Source organism: Anolis sagrei, chromosome 1 (assembly GCF_037176765.1).
Source record: "Anolis sagrei isolate rAnoSag1 chromosome 1, rAnoSag1.mat, whole genome shotgun sequence".
NCBI lineage: Eukaryota > Metazoa > Chordata > Lepidosauria > Squamata > Dactyloidae > Anolis > Anolis sagrei.
The window spans coordinates 120,502,917-120,522,703 of NC_090021.1; the positions used below are offsets into that span (position 1 = coordinate 120,502,917).

A 19,787-nucleotide genomic window follows, 5' to 3' on the forward strand; every position below is an offset into this window, starting at 1 on the left:
GGACACTTTCCAAAGCAATTTATCTTCTATTTAATAGCACCTTGCATTTTCTGACGTATTATTCATGCTCACTTTTCTAGGTACTTGACATAGTAATAGAACACAAAGAGCCTCATTTTATCTATTGACACTAAATGTATAGTAATACAGCTTAGCAACATGCTGAGCACAATTCTACCTACAATGTCATCTCTCATCAGCAGAAATGGGCACTGTTGGATACATCAAGGTTATATTTTCCCTCCTAAACTTGTTTCTCTATGTGGGTACATTATTATTCTTATTTTTAGGCATTTTGTTTCTTTGTAATGCCTTTAAAAAATTCTTGGGAGGTTGGGCTTTTTCTGAGGAAATTTCCATAACATTAATTTTCATGGAGACTTTTTCACAATTTTATATTTCTTCATTTAGAAAGCTGGCAAGATCTCCTTAAGAAAAGGACTATACCATAAAAATCTTGTTGATGCTTTAAGAAATCCCAGTTTTGCTAGATCACTTGCATTTCCTTTGCTGAACAAACAGTTCATGGATTTTCAGAGGAACAAATACATAGCTGTGTTCCCCATCACAATAATCCTAAGCAGATATTCAATGTAATGAAAAAGAAAAAAAGAGAGAAAGGTCCTTTTGACAGAAATGCTGAAATTTCTCAGAGGCACTACATCATTACTGAACATTTAAAAGGTTTCTCCAAATCCAAAATTTTCATTTGTGTTTATAAGCTTATAAGCTTGTCCACCTGTGTGTACAACCAAATCCTGGGCAAAAAAACCTACAGTTAAATATTCCTCATCGGAAATGCTTAGAACCAGAAGCATTTTTGATTTCAGTGTTTTTTAGGAATTTGGAATACATGTGTTTGCTTATACATACACAATGAGATATCTCGGAGATGGGACCCAAGTCTAAATTAAAAATACATTTATGTTGCATATGTTTCTTTAACATATAGCTTGAATGAAATTTTATTCAATATTTTAAATATATATGTGCATGAAACAACCATAAGACAAAGGTGTTACTGTCTTAGCTATCCACGTGAACAATTATGGTGTATTTCAGATTTCAGAAATCCAGATAAGGAATGCTCAGCCTGTATTTTTACTTTTGCAAAATAAACACCCCCCTTAAAAATTAAGTAGTCATCTTTTTCAAAAAAGGAAGATTTCCATATAGAAATGGAAGGCTATGCCCATTTATTGATCAGCAGCTGAGCCTTCTTTGAATGTTCACAATATGTTTCTTCTCTTTACCCTCCTTAAGTGCTCCTTCTCTGAAATATCAGCATTTAGTCACTATGACTGCATACCTGTGTCTTACAAAAATGTTTGTTTCCTTTAATTAAGGTCTAGTCTAGATAAGAATCAGATAGTGTGAGGTTATCCTATTATCTCAAGATTCTCATTTATTCCATTTCACATATGAACTGGATTTTAGCTACCTCATAACACATTAAAGTACTATGACATAATTAAAACATTAGTGGAGAAAATGTATGAGTGAAAAGATTATAATGATAACTCAAGTTTAGATAAAAATTCACCTTTTAAAATCCAATCTAATGCAAGTAATTTACATGAATTCTTCAACTAGTTCAAATGAATTTTGGTCAGTAAATTTATGTAGGATTCCAACCTTTTAACAGTACTTTGGACATATTGCTTACAGCACTTTGAACATAAAAATGATACTATGGTTCTGAATTAACTTTTAACTCAGCAATTTGATTGTCTAAAAACTGCAAACAACTTCCAAGTGGTTGTTAAATTAACATTCCATTTACTTTTACAGTAACATTATCTCAGTTAAAATTTTCAGTTTGGAGACACTTATAAAAGGAATGAGGTGGAAAATGTGCCTCTGAGTATTTCAGATTTTGGAATTCTGGATAAGGAATGCTCAACCTATATTTTTTACTTCTGCAAAATAAACTTTGAGCTACAAGCAGGAGCTCTCCTCCATAGAAGTAATATAAAATCTTTACAAATGAGGTATCTAGATCTCCACCTGGAGAGCATTTATATGTAGAGCACTCTTTCCTGTGAAACCCTGTTTGTAGGCAGATGTGGTCTTCGTGAGACCTTGATATGATCCTTCTTTCTTCATACCATCCAAGGCAGCCTGTAAGACTTCTCATCAAAAAGCTGGTCAAAAGTGTGTTTCTTCACAGACCCCAGATAATGCACAGAAGAGATCTTAATAAAGTTACAGTTTTGTGACCACAACTTTAAGTGCTAGAATATTAAACTCCAGATTTTTTTGTGGCTGTCTGAAGAGGCCTTGCAGAAAGGCAGATGGAACTTAAGTTCTAAATATTTATTATCACACTAACAGAAAAAAGTATATCCTGCATTTTTAGTGCAGGATATACTGCTACTGCAGGATATACTACATCACCCTGAACTGCTAAATAAGAACAATGAAATCAAACAAAATGACAAATATAATAAGAATAACCTGGGCAAAATGTCCTTCAGTATGCTAGAATTAACAGGTAAACATGGAATGGATTTTTAAACTACTTTTCTACAAATTGAGAATGAGATCGCCATCTGCAAAGTTCAGTTTACTTAGATTATATTGCTACCAAGTGAAACCTGAGTGGCATGTTTGGAAAAGTTTCTGTACATTTATACAGAGGGAACTGTTATTGAAAGTACCAGAAGAGAAGTATGTCTGACAAATTTGGTTTGATTTCAGAAATGTCATATGCTTACCAAGCAATAGGTAGAAATCTAGTTTATAGGATTCAAAGTAAGGGTTGCTTACCTGTATAAATACTCTGTTCTAAGTAAGAGAGAATTCACATTCTTTGTGTGGCAATGTAATTGGAGAGAGTGGGGAATAGGGTTCCCAGATATCATGGCCTGGTCCTGTGTCTCCTGTACTTGTGTATCATCTCCAGGCAGGGTCCAAATTCCCCAGTTTTGGTAACTTTATCTCCAGACAACAGGAAAGGACTGTGTGGAAATCTCCAGCTAGGCTATAAAACATTTTGCTACTATCTTAAAGTCTGAATTGATTTTTTTTTCTGCAACATACAAAGATTCTCCAGAAGGTTTATATATTTACCTAGTTTTTTTCATTCTCTTCCAATTATGATCTGCATCCACATTCTGGCTAGAGACAAGGAGGCTAGATTAGGTTCCTTATTCCATCTCCTAAAATTAGTGGGAAGGAACAATCACCTCGCTTCATCTTGCTTTGGGAACAGTCCTTTAGCTACTTCTTCCCTAATTTGCAGGTAGAGATATGTTTGTGTTTGAATGTCAAGCTGTAAGCAATTATGGTTGATACTTAATGCGTAAAACTTAATGACATGAACAACAACCATCCCTAGATCTAAGGTTTTGACTTGAAATATGTGGGAACTAGGACAACCATAGTGGTGAGCTAAATCAAAGACAGTTAAAGTTTACCATAAATTAATGTGCAGATGAAGGTTTGTAAGAATTCATAGCCTTAAGTACATGTCAACTGGCAGGAAGGGGCAGAGAGAAAGGGAAAAGAGAAAACAGAATTTGAACCAAGGAGGTTGGAATTTGTCCAAAGGAATTTGCAAAGTGAGGAATTATGGCAGTTTTTCATGGAGAGAGTGCTTTCTTTAAGTAATTGCCCCACTCAAGGCAATGAAGGTGTGCTCGTAAAACATGTAAACTCTTTGAAATTTGTTATGTTTTTGTGGAGACATCAATGCCTGTTGGGAGGAGATATTGGCTACCACTGAACATGTAAAAAAAAAGCCCATCCACACAACTGGAAAAGCATTGCTGTGCTTAGCACTTATTTCACTGCCCATTAAAAAAAATTATACCAAAATAACCCCCTGAGCCTAAAATGACATTTCCTTGTCACTGATTGCTTGTGAACATTTTAGGTTGAATAATAATATTAAGGTATTTTTCAACTGAAGGAAAATTATGAGTTTCAGATTACTAATATGTATGTTGCAATTAATCAGTCTGGAAAGGAAAGAATAAAAAGTAATGTAATGAAAGTTGCCTGCAATTAATTTATAATGAATATGTGCTTGATAATAAAAAATGACAGTCTTACTTAACTAATAAATCTGATTAACCAAGATGTACACTATTTATAATTGTGAACAACATCAGAGATCAAAAGTTACAACTGACTTCAATTTTTGAAAATGTTCTGAACAATACTCATTATCAATATGGTTGACTGGCTTCAAAACATGTTGAGATAATATAAGAAACAAGATATTAAATCGTCATTTATTTTAAATGCCAACTACATATTTTAATTAAAGCATTCATGAGGAAATAAAAATAAAATATGGGTGGCTGACCTGCAAACTTTCAAAATAGAGTTTACTTCAGCTTGCAAATAGATTATATTCCATAGTTTTTATGAATTCAGGGATTCTTTGAAGCTTGACAGGTTCACAAAGAGTAAGTCATGCAAGTGACAGTTTCAGCTTCCATGGGCTTATTTGGAAAAAAATCTAATGAATTTGTTTAATCATATAAGTAAGATTGAAGTGTAATGATGCACAAAGATTTCCAACTTCACAGAATCTGATGTTTTCATCAGATCCACATACGCTTTTTATCCTTGGTAATGGTTTCCTTTGTGTTTCAGATTAAGTATGATCAGGCTTCAAAAATTTCAGTAGCTAAATAGGGTATGGATGTTAGAGTATAGAAATGGTTGTGCCCCTGGAGAAGCTGTACGTGTTCATTGACACAGTGCCTTGGCACAAGTGCCTCCATTGTGGACAGGCTTTGATTCTATACATTGCTCCAATCTTCAGAAGCAGATTTTCCTCTACAAGATCTCACAAATAGACAAAAATAGCTATCCCAGACAATTAAGAGACTGAGTGTTGATTCCTCAGTGGGAATCTTACACATTGCCACTAAAGGCAAACTGCACTCAATGATAAACATAACTCTTAGAATCATATCAGGGATTTATGTTTGTTAACAATGAAAATCATCTGAAGTGACAAACTTTTTTCATATGGGGGTGGAAATGAAAGCTGTACCTCTTTTCTGTCCATTCATCATCATCATCATCATCATCATCATCATCATCATCATCATTTCTAGACCACTCTCTCTTCCCAGAGGACCTCAGGGCAGTTTACATGTAAAAGGCCAACATTCAATGCCTCAAAATGGGTACAAACACATCAAAAATACAGGGTAATGGATGGTAAATTTACAATGAAGGAATTAAACATCAAAATGAAATGAAATAAAAAAATAAAAATAAAAGCATTGAAATAAAATAAAAGCAAGGACAATCCACTAAGAAATCTTTTAATGCATTTAAAAAAAATCCACTTGGCCAAATTTTTATCCTTTTTAATGTTTTTTCCCCCGCATGTTGAGACATATGGGAAAAAATAAACAAAAAGGCTTTATGTGCAGGAAGCTCTTTTCTTTGCATAAAATGCAATGTTTTGAACAAAGTATCTGTTGCACAAAATGCTGGAGGTTATGACACAACCTCTCCCCCACCCCTAAAAAAATAACTTTGGCAAATTCTTGGCCAGAAATAATCCTGAAGTGCAAAAAGGTCTTGCAGTATGGGAAGGTAGGAACTGGGCAATCCTAGCGAAAGGCAACCAATCTTAGCTCAGGAAGTGCTGTGAAAAGGGATTACAGGTAAAAAGAATACCACACATACAGAGCCTTGCCTCTGCGAGAGCCAGATAGGATTTAAAGTTCCTAAGATATTGTAAGAAGAAAAACATTACACCTACACTTGTTTTAAATGTCTGCTATTTTAATAAAAACATTCATTAGGACAGAAAAAGACAATATGGCTGGATGATTTGCAGACTTTTAAAATGCAGTTTACTACAGATTACAAATTGATTCCATTCAAGAATTCAGGAACTCTGTGAAACATGAGATATTCACAAAGAGTAAGTCATGGATTTGACAGAGACAGAAAAAAGATGACATAGACATACAGTTTGGGTCTGAGAGATAAGAAATAGATGGGACAGAGGAACAGAAGAAATGCCTGTGGGATTAGAGAGCTGTGACAGATGGGAGAGTTCAAGGGTTAATATAATGACATATATCTTTTAAAACTTGTAATTGTTCCTCTGTTTTTTACTACTGTCATTGTCATATTGAGACTCTGCAGACAAGAAAGGAAAAATAGTTATGTATTTTCCCTATTGTCCAACAACAATCTGAAGAAAACCTTTACTCCTTTACTCTTTTCACTTTCATTGGCCAGAATTACATGCAGCAATGTGCGATCGTTAGTTTAGACTACTACAGAACAAAAACATCTAGGTGAGCACATTATGGATTTATCACCATGTAGGGAATATTTTGTGAGACCAGGGCCCATTCCACACAGCTGAATAAAATCCCACATTTTCTGCTCTGAACTGGAATATATGGCACTGTGGACTCTGATAACCCAGTTCAAAGCAGATATTGTGGAATTTTCTGCATTGATACTCTGGGTTATATAGCTGTGTGGAAGGGTCCCAAGTGAAGTCCTAGGACCATATACTATCTTCTCCAGGATATAATCAGGATTGAGTTTAACTTTCTAGGATTTCTGGTTTGTTGTCATGTATGAAACAGGAAGAAAAATTTGCCAAACTTTAATTTGTGAAAGACACCAGGGAATTCCAGTGTCACCTTTATAACACTTGTCATTTGTGTCATTTGTAGGAATGATGAGGGCAATGTAAAGCTTTGTAGAGGCTAGTTCAGTTGACACTCTATCCGGCATTATGTGCACACAGGACATAAGTAGCAAAATTTGCTCTTTTTTGGTAACACAATATGTGTAGTCAAGAACAGGGCTTGACATTGCTTGTTCATTTGCTTTTTCCCTGTAAATGTCTAAATAGTCCTATTATGGCCAAGAGGCCAAGACGAAGTACTTTGGCCACATCATGAGAAGAAAGGAAAGCTTAGAGAAGAGTATGATGCTGGGGGGAAATGGAAGGAAAAAGGAAGAGGGGCCGACCAAGGGCAAGATGGATGGATGGTATCCTTGAAGTGACTGGATTGACCTTAAAGGAGCTGGGGGTGGTGACAGCCGACAGGGAGCTCTGGCGTGGGCTGGTCCATGAGGTCATGAAGAGTCAGAAACGACTGAATGAATGAACAACAAACACAGTTACAATACCAGAAATACTATCCTGTTAAAGACAGAATATTGCAAAGTCTACTATAAAATGTTTACAAAGCTTTGCTGATGGCAAAATCTAAAGATATGTGTCCTGGACTTATTCAGCTGCTCTCCTTTCTAGAAAGAATTTGAGGAAATACACTCATGCAAGTCAAGATACCTCTCTCAGTTTTAGTGGGAATAGCATTAACATAATGACTTAACATTATCCATAGAAAACACCTCCATTGCATCCTAAATCTACTGAATTTTACATTGAAATAAAGGCCATAGTTTTATTACTTGTGGACCCAATAACTCCGATATATCTACTGAGATGGAAATCATATTTAAAACTGGCAGTGCATAGTATCCCATTTGGGGCAATGAGGTTGCATTCATTGCCTTTTCCTCTTCTTGCTACTGCTGAAAAACTAGGTTAAACCCTTTCAGAAAAAGAGACTTCATATTTCCATGTGCAAAGTCCACAAAAGTTATACTAGTGTAATGAAAATGCTTCTGGCATAAGAGCATTTGTTTTCATTTTAATGAAAGGGGAACTCTGTTCATAAACATCCCTCCACTGAATTGAATGGGAAAACTCATATAAACTCGTATAAACATGGAACTTGATAGTACACAGTTTAGAGCACAACTAAGGTTAGATGGGAGGTGGGAATTATTAGACTTCTGGTACAGGAACCTTTGCAGGTAAATTTGCTACTTACTCGTATGTTACTCATTTTATAGACCCATATTTGAAACAAAACATTCTACAGTTATGCCCATTGTAGAAATGCAAATTGTCAAATTATGCTAAATGTAAGTGATACACTCTTTGATATATATTTGATTCTGAACTATTCTACAACAAAGATTCTGAGTATCATCCCTTTTGTTATACCTGTGATTCTGCAGGCAAACCACACAGGCACCCAGGCTTGAAAAACCCTTTGAAATAGTTAATTGTTGTTCTGAGTAGAAAAACTGCCACAACATGAAATCAACATTTCTGTGCTTTTTCAGCTGTGGCTTTGATTTATTCATCAGATTAGCTAATCGGCTCATACTTATTAAAGCCTTACCCTGAAGTATTCATGGTGGATATTGAACTGATACAGAAATTGCTATTCTGACTGGGAATGTCAAAGCAACTGCAAAGTGCAGGTAGAAAGCCATCAGGGATGTTTTGCTTCCTTTCATCTATTTTGGGAAGGGAAGGTACTCTGTACGTGTCAATGCACAATGCAATAAACTGAATGGGGCATATGCTGGTGAAATGTTTGGGCAATACAGCATATGTCACTGTTCTAGGCTAAGGGAAATTTGAAACCAAAAAAATTAGAATGATCATTGCAGATTTGTTATAGGAACAGTATATGACAGGTTGTCATAATGGTCCAATAATGGATTGCTCTAAACCACGTCTCATAGTAATAAACAACACTCCAGGCCTATTTAAATTCATTATCTTCCACAGACATTTGTGGAGCTTACTTTTACAGAATATGAAACAAATTTGGAAGGTCAGTTCTTTCTTCTTGTATAGCAATCACTGGAGTCTTTTACACCAACCCAAATTCTAGAAATTTAGCTTTTTAATCACATACCAAGAGAATCCTAACATGAGAAGGAATGTTTTGTGTATTATTATTATTTATTATTATTAACTTTATTTGTACCCCGCTAGCATCTCCCGAAGGACTCGATGCGGCTTACAAAGGCCAAGGCCTCAAAACACAACATGACAATACAAAACCTAAAGCAAATTAAAACAGTTAAAGCAATATTAAACAACAAGCAATAAACAATACATCAAGACACTATAAAACTGGGCCGGGCCAGAGTAAAGGGTACAGGATTAAAAGTGCTGATGTGACAGGTGATATGTAAGGATTATAGGGTAAGTGCAGTGTGCAGTGTGCAGCGATCTTAATTCTAATAAGGTGCTTCTGGGACTTGTTATTGGAGTTTTCCTAATCTGGAAAAGCACATTGGAACAGCCAGGTCTTCAAGTTCTTTCTGAAGACTGCCAATGTAGGGGCCTGTCTAAGATCCTTTGGGAGGGCCTATCTCGCATCCCCACCAAACGCGCCTGCGATGCAGGCGGAATCACGAGCAGGGCCTCTCTGGATGAGTGCGTGGGTTCATAAACGGAGATGCGGTCACACAGGTAGGATGGTCCCAAACCGTTTAGGGCTTTGTAAGTAAGCACCTGCACCTTAAATTGGGCTCAGAAAATAAATGGCAGCCAGTGGAGCTCCTTGAACAGGAGGGTTGACCTCTCTCTGTATTGTGTGTAGTGCACATGTCTGTCCATCAATAGATGCTGTGATGTGACACAGCATGTGAGTAGTATATTTTACAGAGACACACTTAACTTTTATGAGCAGCAATACACACCAACTATGAGAAAAGTACCAATAAAGGAGAAATGACACATTTGGGAAGAGCATGACATTAATGGTAATTTACTTATATAACCAACATCTCTCCCACGGACATCTCATCCTATGGCTTGATGAAGCTATTTTCTTTCTAGAGTTTTGTTTTCAGAAAAGTGGTATCTTTTTCTAAGAGTTTGGGACATTATATTTTGGATCTACAATTCCAATTAGTATTCCAAGTTCCACATTCCTTTGGCCACAAATCACTAGTTATGGGAAAAGAGGGGCATATGGACTCTTCCACTCCTTTACGCACTACCTCCTTTCTAAGGTAGCAGCACTCCCCTTTTTCACAGCATTTGAATTAATGGAGGAAGAGCAGTGTTTTTACCTACGTTTTGTTTCCTTGCCTACTTCATAACCAGGATCAAATTGATGAAAACTACTGTGTGTGTTAATTTCTGCATCTCTACTGTTACCCATATTCTTTTCTTATTCTGTAAGCCATACTCCTTAACCAAATTTTCATTCTCAGAACCTTCCTCTAAAAGCTATATATTCTGAATGAACGCTGGGAATTTCTGACTCTTCATGTCATACGCTGTTCGTATGTACAGATTGTAATTCTACTTTCGCTAATTAAGTTCTAGTGAAGAAAAGGGAATGCATTTCTTTGTAGATATGTATAAGACTGTGCTATTATTCACAAATATTGAAATATAATGATTTGTCTTCAGCTGTTTTTATGTCATCTTCTTGTACATAAAAGATTTTGTACATGTAAGATAAAGTCATCATCACAATGAGAGAGCACTATGTCTAACAAACAACAAGATGTAAAGCATCAATAATATATTTAGATTTCTAAAGCACTAGACAGACAGGAAAGGTAGCAACAGTGTGGTTTGGGCATTTAGGCATATCTATCTACATGGGCTTGCTTTAACCTTGAAGTCCTGATTTAAATAATGAATATTTGTCTACTCTTTCATCTCTGCCCTTCTGTTTCATTATTCAGGCATGCCATACTTCAACGGACAATAAATGACTATGGTCTGATTACTAATATGAAATGCTATGGGCATAGAAAGTCAAAGGGGAGAAGGTATTTGTTAAACATAAATATTGTTTTTTCTTCCAAGCATGGTATCAAATATTGCCCTTTTGTAACCAGAAACAACACAACTAAAACATTTAATGATTTTGGTGATATTATTTATGCATATTTCAACTTGCACAGATTTGGTAGAATCCATTTGTTTCATGGTGGAATTTGAAAAATAGAGCTGTGTGTGAATCAAGTCTTGAAGGGAGATGAAATCATGCTTTTCAAGTAAGGTATGAGCAGAACTCCATACATGTGCCTCCTGTCAAGAAAATTATTTACACAGCCAGCCCATGACTTTTTGCTTCCTGGGATAGAGCAGCAGGTGGTGTTCCTCAAGTCATCTCAAGGCATATAGTACCCAAAGCTAATCATGCCATTTAAGCACCTAAGGCAGAAGATCTCACTTTTCCATTCCCTGGAATAAAAATACAATTATAAATAAGGAATAATTTCCTGACATCTGTGACAGTCAACATCAGCCGCCTACGGCCCATGGTTGCTGGTGTTGTTTGAATCATTCTGGATTCTGACACTACTTGATTTTCTCTTTGACACATGAAGAAATGTTTGCTATGATATGCTTTTAGGCACAACAGCAACTTCATTAAAACCTTTGAGTGTGATCTTCAGCATGATTTACACACAGAAGTCTTTCTGTTACTGCTTTTGTGCTCAGAGCAGTTGTTCTCAGAGACAAAAAGGGGGTGCTCTTGTACACAGAGGGCTATGGGCTGCCATCATGATTCAGGAAGGCCTATTGTTTTGCAGAATTCAGCATCAATATTTGTAATGGGATCTGAATTATATGACAGTAATTTGCCAGTCCTGAAAGAGTCAGCAGACAGTCACAGATCAATTCTACTTTTATTAATGATTTATGCTTCCCTGCATGGTCTATAAGCTAGCAACCTTAATGATATGCTACTTGCTTTTATCTTTGGGTAATAATTGTATTCTTTCTCAGCTTGAGTATTGATGAAACTGCATGTGCAGCTCTACACTTCTCTCTAGTAACCTGCAGCATCTATTCTGTCATCCTCCTTTGTGACAGTCTTCATAATAACTTAAAAATATAAAAGTATAATCATTTATCTATTTTAAAAAAATATTTTTAAAAAAGATATTCTTTGAAATAATGGGTCTGTATTTTGGAGAATGTGTTTCAAAGAGATACCTATGAGTTCTATATTACAAGATTATAGTAAAAACTGCTGTTGGTCAATATGAAGACCCCAGCGGGCCTGATCATAACAGATTGTGTAGCAGTTTGTAGTCTAAATAGCACTTCCAGACTGAAAAGGGAAATGTGCCCCATCTGTTTATGGAACACGCTGTAATCTTTTGCAGTTTCACTCTGGTTGACAAGCCAATTAAGCTAAACTGGTGTAAATTTACTAAATCTGTGGATCTGTGGATAATATTGTTGCTGCTGCTGCTGCCCTCCTCTTCCTCTTCCACCCCTGCCAAGGAAAAAGTAATTTTTGACTTAAGGCAATCCTTAAGACAAAGCTATAATAAGATTTTCTTTGTTCAGATAACATGTGCCCTTGCCTTCCTCTGAGGCTGAGAGTGGACTTGCCCAAAATCATCCAATGGGTTTCCATGGTTGAACAGGAATTCCAAATGTCCTAGAGTATCTTAAACTAGCTTGTGGAAAAATCCAAATTCTGCACCAGTACTCACACTTTCACTTGAGTTAGGGGCACATAAAACAGGAACCAAGAGCAGTGGTCTTGATTGCATTCTGATTTTCTCTGGGCTCAGGTGATATAACCATGTAGGATGGTAGCCCCCTGTTGTCCCTTACTCCATGCCATGGCTGTCATGTTGAGTCATCAGCTACAATACCCTCAGCCAACCTCTCAAGAATGCTTCCCCTCCTAGCTTCCTTAGCAACAAGCTTCCTTAGAATCAGAGCACCCTGAAGAAGGTAAATGGGGATGTTGTGACTGGCAAGAGCAACAAAACAGGGTGGAGGGAGTCCCAGAAGATGTGGTTATACAGCTGAAACTCTCTGCTGCCTCTGGGGCAATTTGGGGAGTCTCAATCATGCTGCATGTGGGACCAATCCAATGTTCAAGATGCTGAATCAGCCCCATGTTCTCCATCAATGTAGAACCACATCTAGCCCAACGCTTAGGGTACTATGCCATGCATTCTCTTGTACACAATATTTAAAATGTTCCCACTTTATCATTTTTTATTTTATTTTTGCCCCTTACTCCTTTTAGCAATCTAAAGGGAGAGGTGGTATTTAAGGTAAGTGCAATATGTTGCAATTGAGTCTGATAATTAAAAAGTTTGAGCACTTTAGATTAGCAGACGCTGCCCTCATAACCACCCTGAAAGCACTGAAAAACTGGGATCATTTGCATACTGGCATATCCTCCAACTATCTCAATTTTGCAGGGAGAGCCCAATTAATACTCTGTCATTTCATTTTTGACTACTTTTAAAATGTCAAAGTTTCCTTTTTCTCTTCTCACTTTCTCCCTATCTTGTTGGCGTATTTCCATTGGTGTTGAATTCCATGAATTCAACATGGAAAATAAGTACTTCAGAAGTTAGCTCAGCAGAGAGGAGAGGAAATGCAATGAAGTCTTGACTGATTGACTCAGGCAAAAGCAAAATTCTGTAACCTCTCCTAGTTTGTCTGTTCTTCCTTTTTAGCAATCACACCTGATTTTTATTTTCATCTGTGAAATGTCAGTTCATGAGTATGTACTTCAGCAATGGTCTCTTGCACTTTATAGATGGTAACACCGGGTGTTACACACTTGGGTGCTATGGAAGCAGACAAGTACATTATGTTTAGTACTCCCATTTCAAACTTTCACAATGCACTTCCTTACATAGTAACAGCATGTTTTAAATACCTTCTCTTATATAATGTAAATCTATGTAAGATTTGGGGAATCCTTCCTGAGGTATCTACAGGAAGTCAGGTTGAAAATCTTTTATATAGTTTCATGGAAATATTAAAAGCATCCATAACAAATTTACAGGAAAAACGTATGACTAATATTAAACATATATAATCAATAAATGGTTAGAGATGGTGGGAATTTTCGCTTTGTATGTTCATTCACACCAAACGACACCTCAGGTAAAACCAGATTAATGTGGAGTAAAGTGGGATGATATATTTCCCAGTTTACTCCACGTTATTTTGACACCTGGAAGATCTAGATCCTAAGCTAAGGTCTGGATCTCTGCAGGTTACGGGCCTGTGAGGATTAATTCCCGGGACTGCTTCCACATTCCCAGAGGTCAATCCCCACAACCACCCTGGTTCTTCAGGCTCCTGGAGTCTGAAGGAGTAGAAGGACACCCACTCCCTCCCCCCAACCCCCATTTCCCACACAAAGTTATTCAGTAATGACAAAATAATTCAGTAATTCAGAATAACAGATTGGGACCCCGACTGAAATCCGAGACACGGAAACAAATAATGCACAAACCTAGTACATTTTAAAAGTCACAGCAGAATCTGCAGCAGATCTCAATATATCCCACATCCCAACATGAAATCGGGTCTGTAGAATGAAAAACACATTGTAGATACCCACCCTTGCTGAAGTGCTTTGTAGAATTTGGAATGAGGGGGTGAGGGGGCTGCCAAAAATGCTTCAAGGGCATGGCTAACTAGCAGGGGAATAACTCAATCTCCAGAGATGCAACTGATTTCTTCCACTTCTGTTATTTCTCTCTTTTTTACCACCTAGATCTCTGGAGCACCAATGTGCATCTCTCACTGAAATTGGGACAATGACTGTAGTCTGAGTTCCAGATCTCTCAGTCTAATCACCCACACAGTAAAACCAGTTCCTCCCAAACAATTTCCAAGTTGCATTGTTGTGTCAATGTAGATGTGCCCTAGGGCTTGTTCTATATTGACCTCAAACTCAGATTTAGTGGCATGTGTAGATGTGTCCTCAAGACTGATATTCTTGCTAGGATTTATGGCATGTCCTCTCCACATCTGTTTTGCTCTTTTTACTGTTTCTAAGGCCCCTTCCACACAGCTGAATAAAATCACACATTATCTGTTTTGAACTGGGATATATGTCAATATGGACTCAGATATTTCAGTTCAAAGCTGATATTGTGGGTTATTCTGTCTTGTTATTATGGGTTATATGACTGTGTGGAAGGGCCCTAAGATAAAACTAACATAGGGCTCATCCATTTACACCAGTTTACCCTGGTGTAAGGAGCCCCCGGTGGCGCAGTGGGTTAAACCCCTGTGTGCTGGCAGGACTGAAGATCAACAGGTCACAGGTTCAAATACGGGGAGAGTGTGGATGAGCTCCCTCTATCAGCTCCAGCTCCCCATTGCAGGGACATAAGAGAAGCCTCCCACAAGGATGGAAAAACATCCGGGCATCCCCTGGGCAAAGTCCTTGCAGACAGCAAATTCTCTCACTCCAGAAGTGACTTGCAGTTTCTCAAGTCATTCCTGACAGGACAAAAAACAAAAACAAAAAAAACCCTGGTGTAAATCTGATCTGTGATGTGTCCAAATTCTGCATGTCGTGCCAAATATATGGCTGTTTTCTAGATGGCCTGTGAGCACTTCTGCTCCACTGGGATAGCCCACATCTCTCCTCCTCCAAGCTCCAGCCTCCACCACTCCTTGCTAGCCTTGGTCATTCATCTGAATTCCTGGCCATTGCAGCCATCTCTGCTGATTCAAAAAGTTGCAGTGGTTCTCTAAACACTAGCCTTTAAGCTTTGATTTCAAGATACTTAAAATCTGAAAATAGACTGGGCCTTTAAATAAGACCATTTGCAACATTCAGTTGTCCCTCACTGCTTGCACCAAGATCAATGAGAGTGATGAAGGTCTGAGTAATAGGCAGAAAAACAAACTGCTTATATTGCTGTTTCCAACAAACATATCCCATTTTCTATTTCCATAAATTGGGAATACGATGGAGTGGATCTTGCTTCTCACAAATCTATAGATCCTCAGGGCTTGTGATTTCTTCTTGACCAAGAAAAAGTACATACTAAACTATGTATATCTTTGAAACATAAACAAAATTTAATAGGCATACTTTTGAAAATCTTTAACCTGTGGTAAGAAATGTACAAAAACTCTATGTACAAAAAGCTGCACTTGGAAATAGGAGCTAGAACAGGAGCTGGCTCTGTCCACTCCATTAAAAAAAACTGCAGTCTGAACAAGGCAGAAATATAATTATAAATTTCCACACAAGAAGAAAAATATTGCAAACAAATATGTTACCAAGGTATAGTAAGAATGATAACATGGTTCTCAGAAACACAACAAAAACAAGATTTATGGATTTGAATAGCCTTGCCTACATTCACTTTGATCCTGTGAGATATTTTCCCCAGTTCAGTACTCTTAAGGCTAAATATAGGTTGAGTTTCCCTTATCTGGAATTCTGAAATATTCCAAAACCTGAAATTGCCCTCATGAATGGCTGAAATACTTGCACCTTTGCTTTCTTACGGTTGAATGTATATAAAAGTTGTATACACAGATACATGGGGGAGGGGGCGGAGTTGTTAAGTATATATTATGCATTTAGACTTGGGTTCCATCTCCAAAATGTCCCATTATGTACCTATATACAAATATAGGTATTCCAAAATAAATTTAAAACCCCAAATCAAAAACATCAGCTTTCAAGTATTTCAGATAAGAGATATTCAACCTGTAATACATCTTGTAGAAGGGAAGTAGAAGTAGAAGTAAAAGTAAAAGTAGAGTTGCCCATGCCCACTGGGAACAGGGATTAAGTACTGTGCAGCATTTACCTCTACATTCTAGACCTGGTTATCAAATTCTCCCAGAAGCTGGAGAAGATGCCCAGAAAGGGCCCTTTTCTGCTGTGTTTCAGTAATGAGGTACTTGGCCTTGGAGCAGGAAAAAGACAAAAACATCATCCCATTTTTGATGAGGATTCACACTAACAATAAAAAAGGTCATGGAAAAGCTTCAACCCATAACTTGGAGTACAACAGATGTTGTACTGCAATTCAAAAGATTCCTCTCTGTGAGAGATGCTGGCCAAGGATTATGGGAGTTGTAGTACAGTAACATTTGGAAGGCCATACTTTGCCAAGTCCTGCTTTAACCTTTTGCATGCAAGCAATGTGATAGTTTTAATATCTTTTCTTTCCCAAGTACTCCAAAATCTGATGTGAATAGGGGAAGATATGTGGTCATAGCTGATAGCAAAAATGAATGAACAGCCATTTTTACCTCCATTTCATTTCCTCACACGTGCAATGGCATCAAATTCAATCCAGAAAAAGCAATTACAATTGTTCTTGTTCTCATAATTCCCATGAAGTTTTGTTTTGGTTTTGTTTTTTGCATGTCAGGATTTTACAAAAATACACATACACAAAGTTGTATAGAAAACATTTTTGCACATAAAATGTAATATTTTTTGGTAAACTATTGTTACAAATAGCCTCAATTTGCTAATTAATTTCCTTTTGGTATAACTAAATAGAAAGTTTAAGAACCTTTGGAATATAACAAGAGATGATTTCATTCCTTCTGTAATGTAGCTATAGGCGTGAAAAGTCACTGACATAGTTTTAAGGAATGTGTGGCCACATCTGTGATGGAGAGACATCAACACTCCTTGGCAGAGAAGACTAAAGACTTAGTGAAACTGCAGCTACCATAATTCTATAGCATTTAGCCACGGCAGTTAAAGTGCTTTCAAATTGCATTAATTCTACAGTGTAGTAAATGTTGCTGCCTAAGTGTGATGAAAATCTGAGGTGCTTAATAGACACCAGAACATCAGTATATGCTACCTAGAAATGAAGATGAAATATTACAATGGGGACAAAACCGTTTTTTCAAGGAGATAAATACTGGTGAAGATAAACACTATTTCCAGTTCTTGTATATATTGCAATTGATCCCACTTTGTAACTTTACATTGTTATATTTTGTAAGACTCATAGAGGAAATACATTTCAGAGGATGTGACAGTATCTGTTTTGCAATACTATCTACTGGTGGTATAAAACGAATCTGCTTTATTTGACAGATAATTTTTACTTAGTAACATACCACTGAAATTACCTGTTTAGATTAGCCTACTTTTAGGAAAGTTTGCAAAATTAAAAAAAAAAATACAGTTGGGAGCCAAAGTTATAGAAGCACTTACATTTGAACTGTGATCACTTCCACTAACACAGATGACATCTTGTTTTTGAATTGTTAGTACCTCTTTTGTAAGCTTCAGTCGGATTTCATAGGTATTTCCGGATATTTCATCGTATAGCAATGCAATTCCAGTTTTTATCTGCAGAATCAAGTAATGAGAACAAAAATTGAAAGCATTAAATATACTAGGTATTTAAAAAAAAACCAAAGAAATAGATTAAATGACAAAGATGCATACACATGATGTCCATAAAATATTTCCCCAAGTCTTTGTACAATGTTGTGTAGTAGAAAAAATGATTTAGTAGCCAGCAATGTACCGTTCTGAACCTCAGTCTAAATTAGGCATGCACAACTTGACAGTAGTAAGGGGTCAAAATTAAGTAGACTAAACATCTTCAGGCTACAGATAGAGTTTTAACACCTCACTTTGGGTTTGTGAGAGGACACTTTCCCTCAGAGTAAGCAGCAAAACACAAACTCTGTGTAATTAATTTCCCCCATTTGTGAGGAAGAAACTTAGTTGCTGTGAAGACTTCCTACAAAAACTTCATGTTGAAGCTACTACACTTTATCCTCATAAGTGAGGGTAATGAATGGAGAAGACCTGGTGGTTTTTCCCACCAGAGGAGGAGAAAAAACCCAGAGGCAAACTAAAAAGAAAAAGTAGTATAGTCAAGTGTCTCCCTCATAAGCAAATGGTGCAGAGTTGGTGGTTTTCTCATTGAATGAGAAGGAGACAACAGAGGCAAAGAGAAAGAAAGGAAAAATGACAGAGACAAGAACTGAGGCCCTTCTTTACCGCCTCCTTTTCCTCTAAAATTTCCAATCTAATGTTAAATTTTAAAATAACCTGAAACCCAAGATTTCAAACTCCCTGAATAAAGGTCTGATACCTCTTAAAATTTCTTCCCTGTTCACCAGTACTCTAGCCTGAGTTCAAGACCCTCCCAAACCATGCTTTCAACTGAGACCAGCACTTACAGCCTCCTGACTGGATCTATTGGTGGTGCCACCTTTGTTACTGGTTGGTTTGGTAACTTTGGTGCATGCAGAAAGGAAACGTGTAAGAGGTAAAACACTTGGAGGAGGGAATGGTGGGTTCCAATTGCTACTCTGCCATAACATTGCAGGTGACCTTCATCTCTAAAGCTTAGGGTCACAGAGCCTTTGCAGGCTGCACCAAATTCTTGTGAGGGCTGCATCCAGCCCCTGGCTGCATGTTGTGTAGACCTGGTTTAAATGTTGCTGGATTATAACTCCATTCATCCTTCATATTGATCATGATTGTAGGAGTTCTGCGGGTGTAACATCATCTGCGGGTGTAACATCATCTTGGATCGTCTGGGGAGGTCCTGCTCTCGATCCCGCCTGCGTCACAGGTGCGCTTGGCGGGGACGAGAGACAGGGCCTTCTCAGTGGTGGCCCCTCGGCTATGGAATGCCTTGCCAGCAGACATCAGACAGGCACCTTCGTTGCTGGCGTTTCGGAGAATGGTCAAGACCTGGCTTTACGAACAAGCGTTTGGCTAAGCAATGCAACTAACTAAGGAAGACGGTAACTGAACATAGGAACGGCACAATGGCTATGAGAATGGATCTGACTTTAACGGAGGCATTATATATGTTGTTTGTTGATTTGTCTGTCTGATGTTAATTGTTGTGGAGCGACGTTGTCGTCCCGGTTGTTGTATTGCTGTATTTTAATTACACTGTAAACCGCATTGAGTCGCCTGTCAAGGGCTGAAATATGCGGTATAAAAGTGAAGCAAATAAATAAATAAATAAATAAATACAGAGGGTGCTCTACACTTTAGTATTAGTGCAGTTTGACACCACTTTAACTTTGATGGCTCAATGCTATAGAATGCTATCAACATATTAAAAATCCAATGATTCCACAGCATTGAGTCAGGGCAGTTAAGGTGATGTCAAACTACATTAATTCTACAATGTAGATGCACCTACAGTCTCCATTCCCTACCTAATCCTATAATCTGTTATCTGCATAC

At 37.4% G+C, this 19,787-nt stretch overlaps 1 protein-coding gene across 3 annotated transcripts in view; it reads right to left on the reverse strand.

Moving 5' to 3' along the window:
- The window catches only part of SNTG2 (syntrophin gamma 2), a 263,517-nt gene that overhangs the window by 136,144 nt on the left and 107,586 nt on the right, over positions 1 to 19,787 (reverse strand). Inside the window, exon 1 of one of the 3 annotated variants that reach the window (XM_060752734.2) lies at positions 17,778 to 17,893. In XM_060752734.2, coding sequence (XP_060608717.1) covers positions 17,778 to 17,815 — 38 coding nt within the window. In that variant the 5' untranslated portion in view covers positions 17,816 to 17,893. Of the gene's footprint in view, positions 1 to 17,777; positions 17,916 to 19,787 lie in introns of those variants that run through there. The other 2 variants (XM_060752731.2, XM_060752732.2) reach the window with 2 other exon arrangements.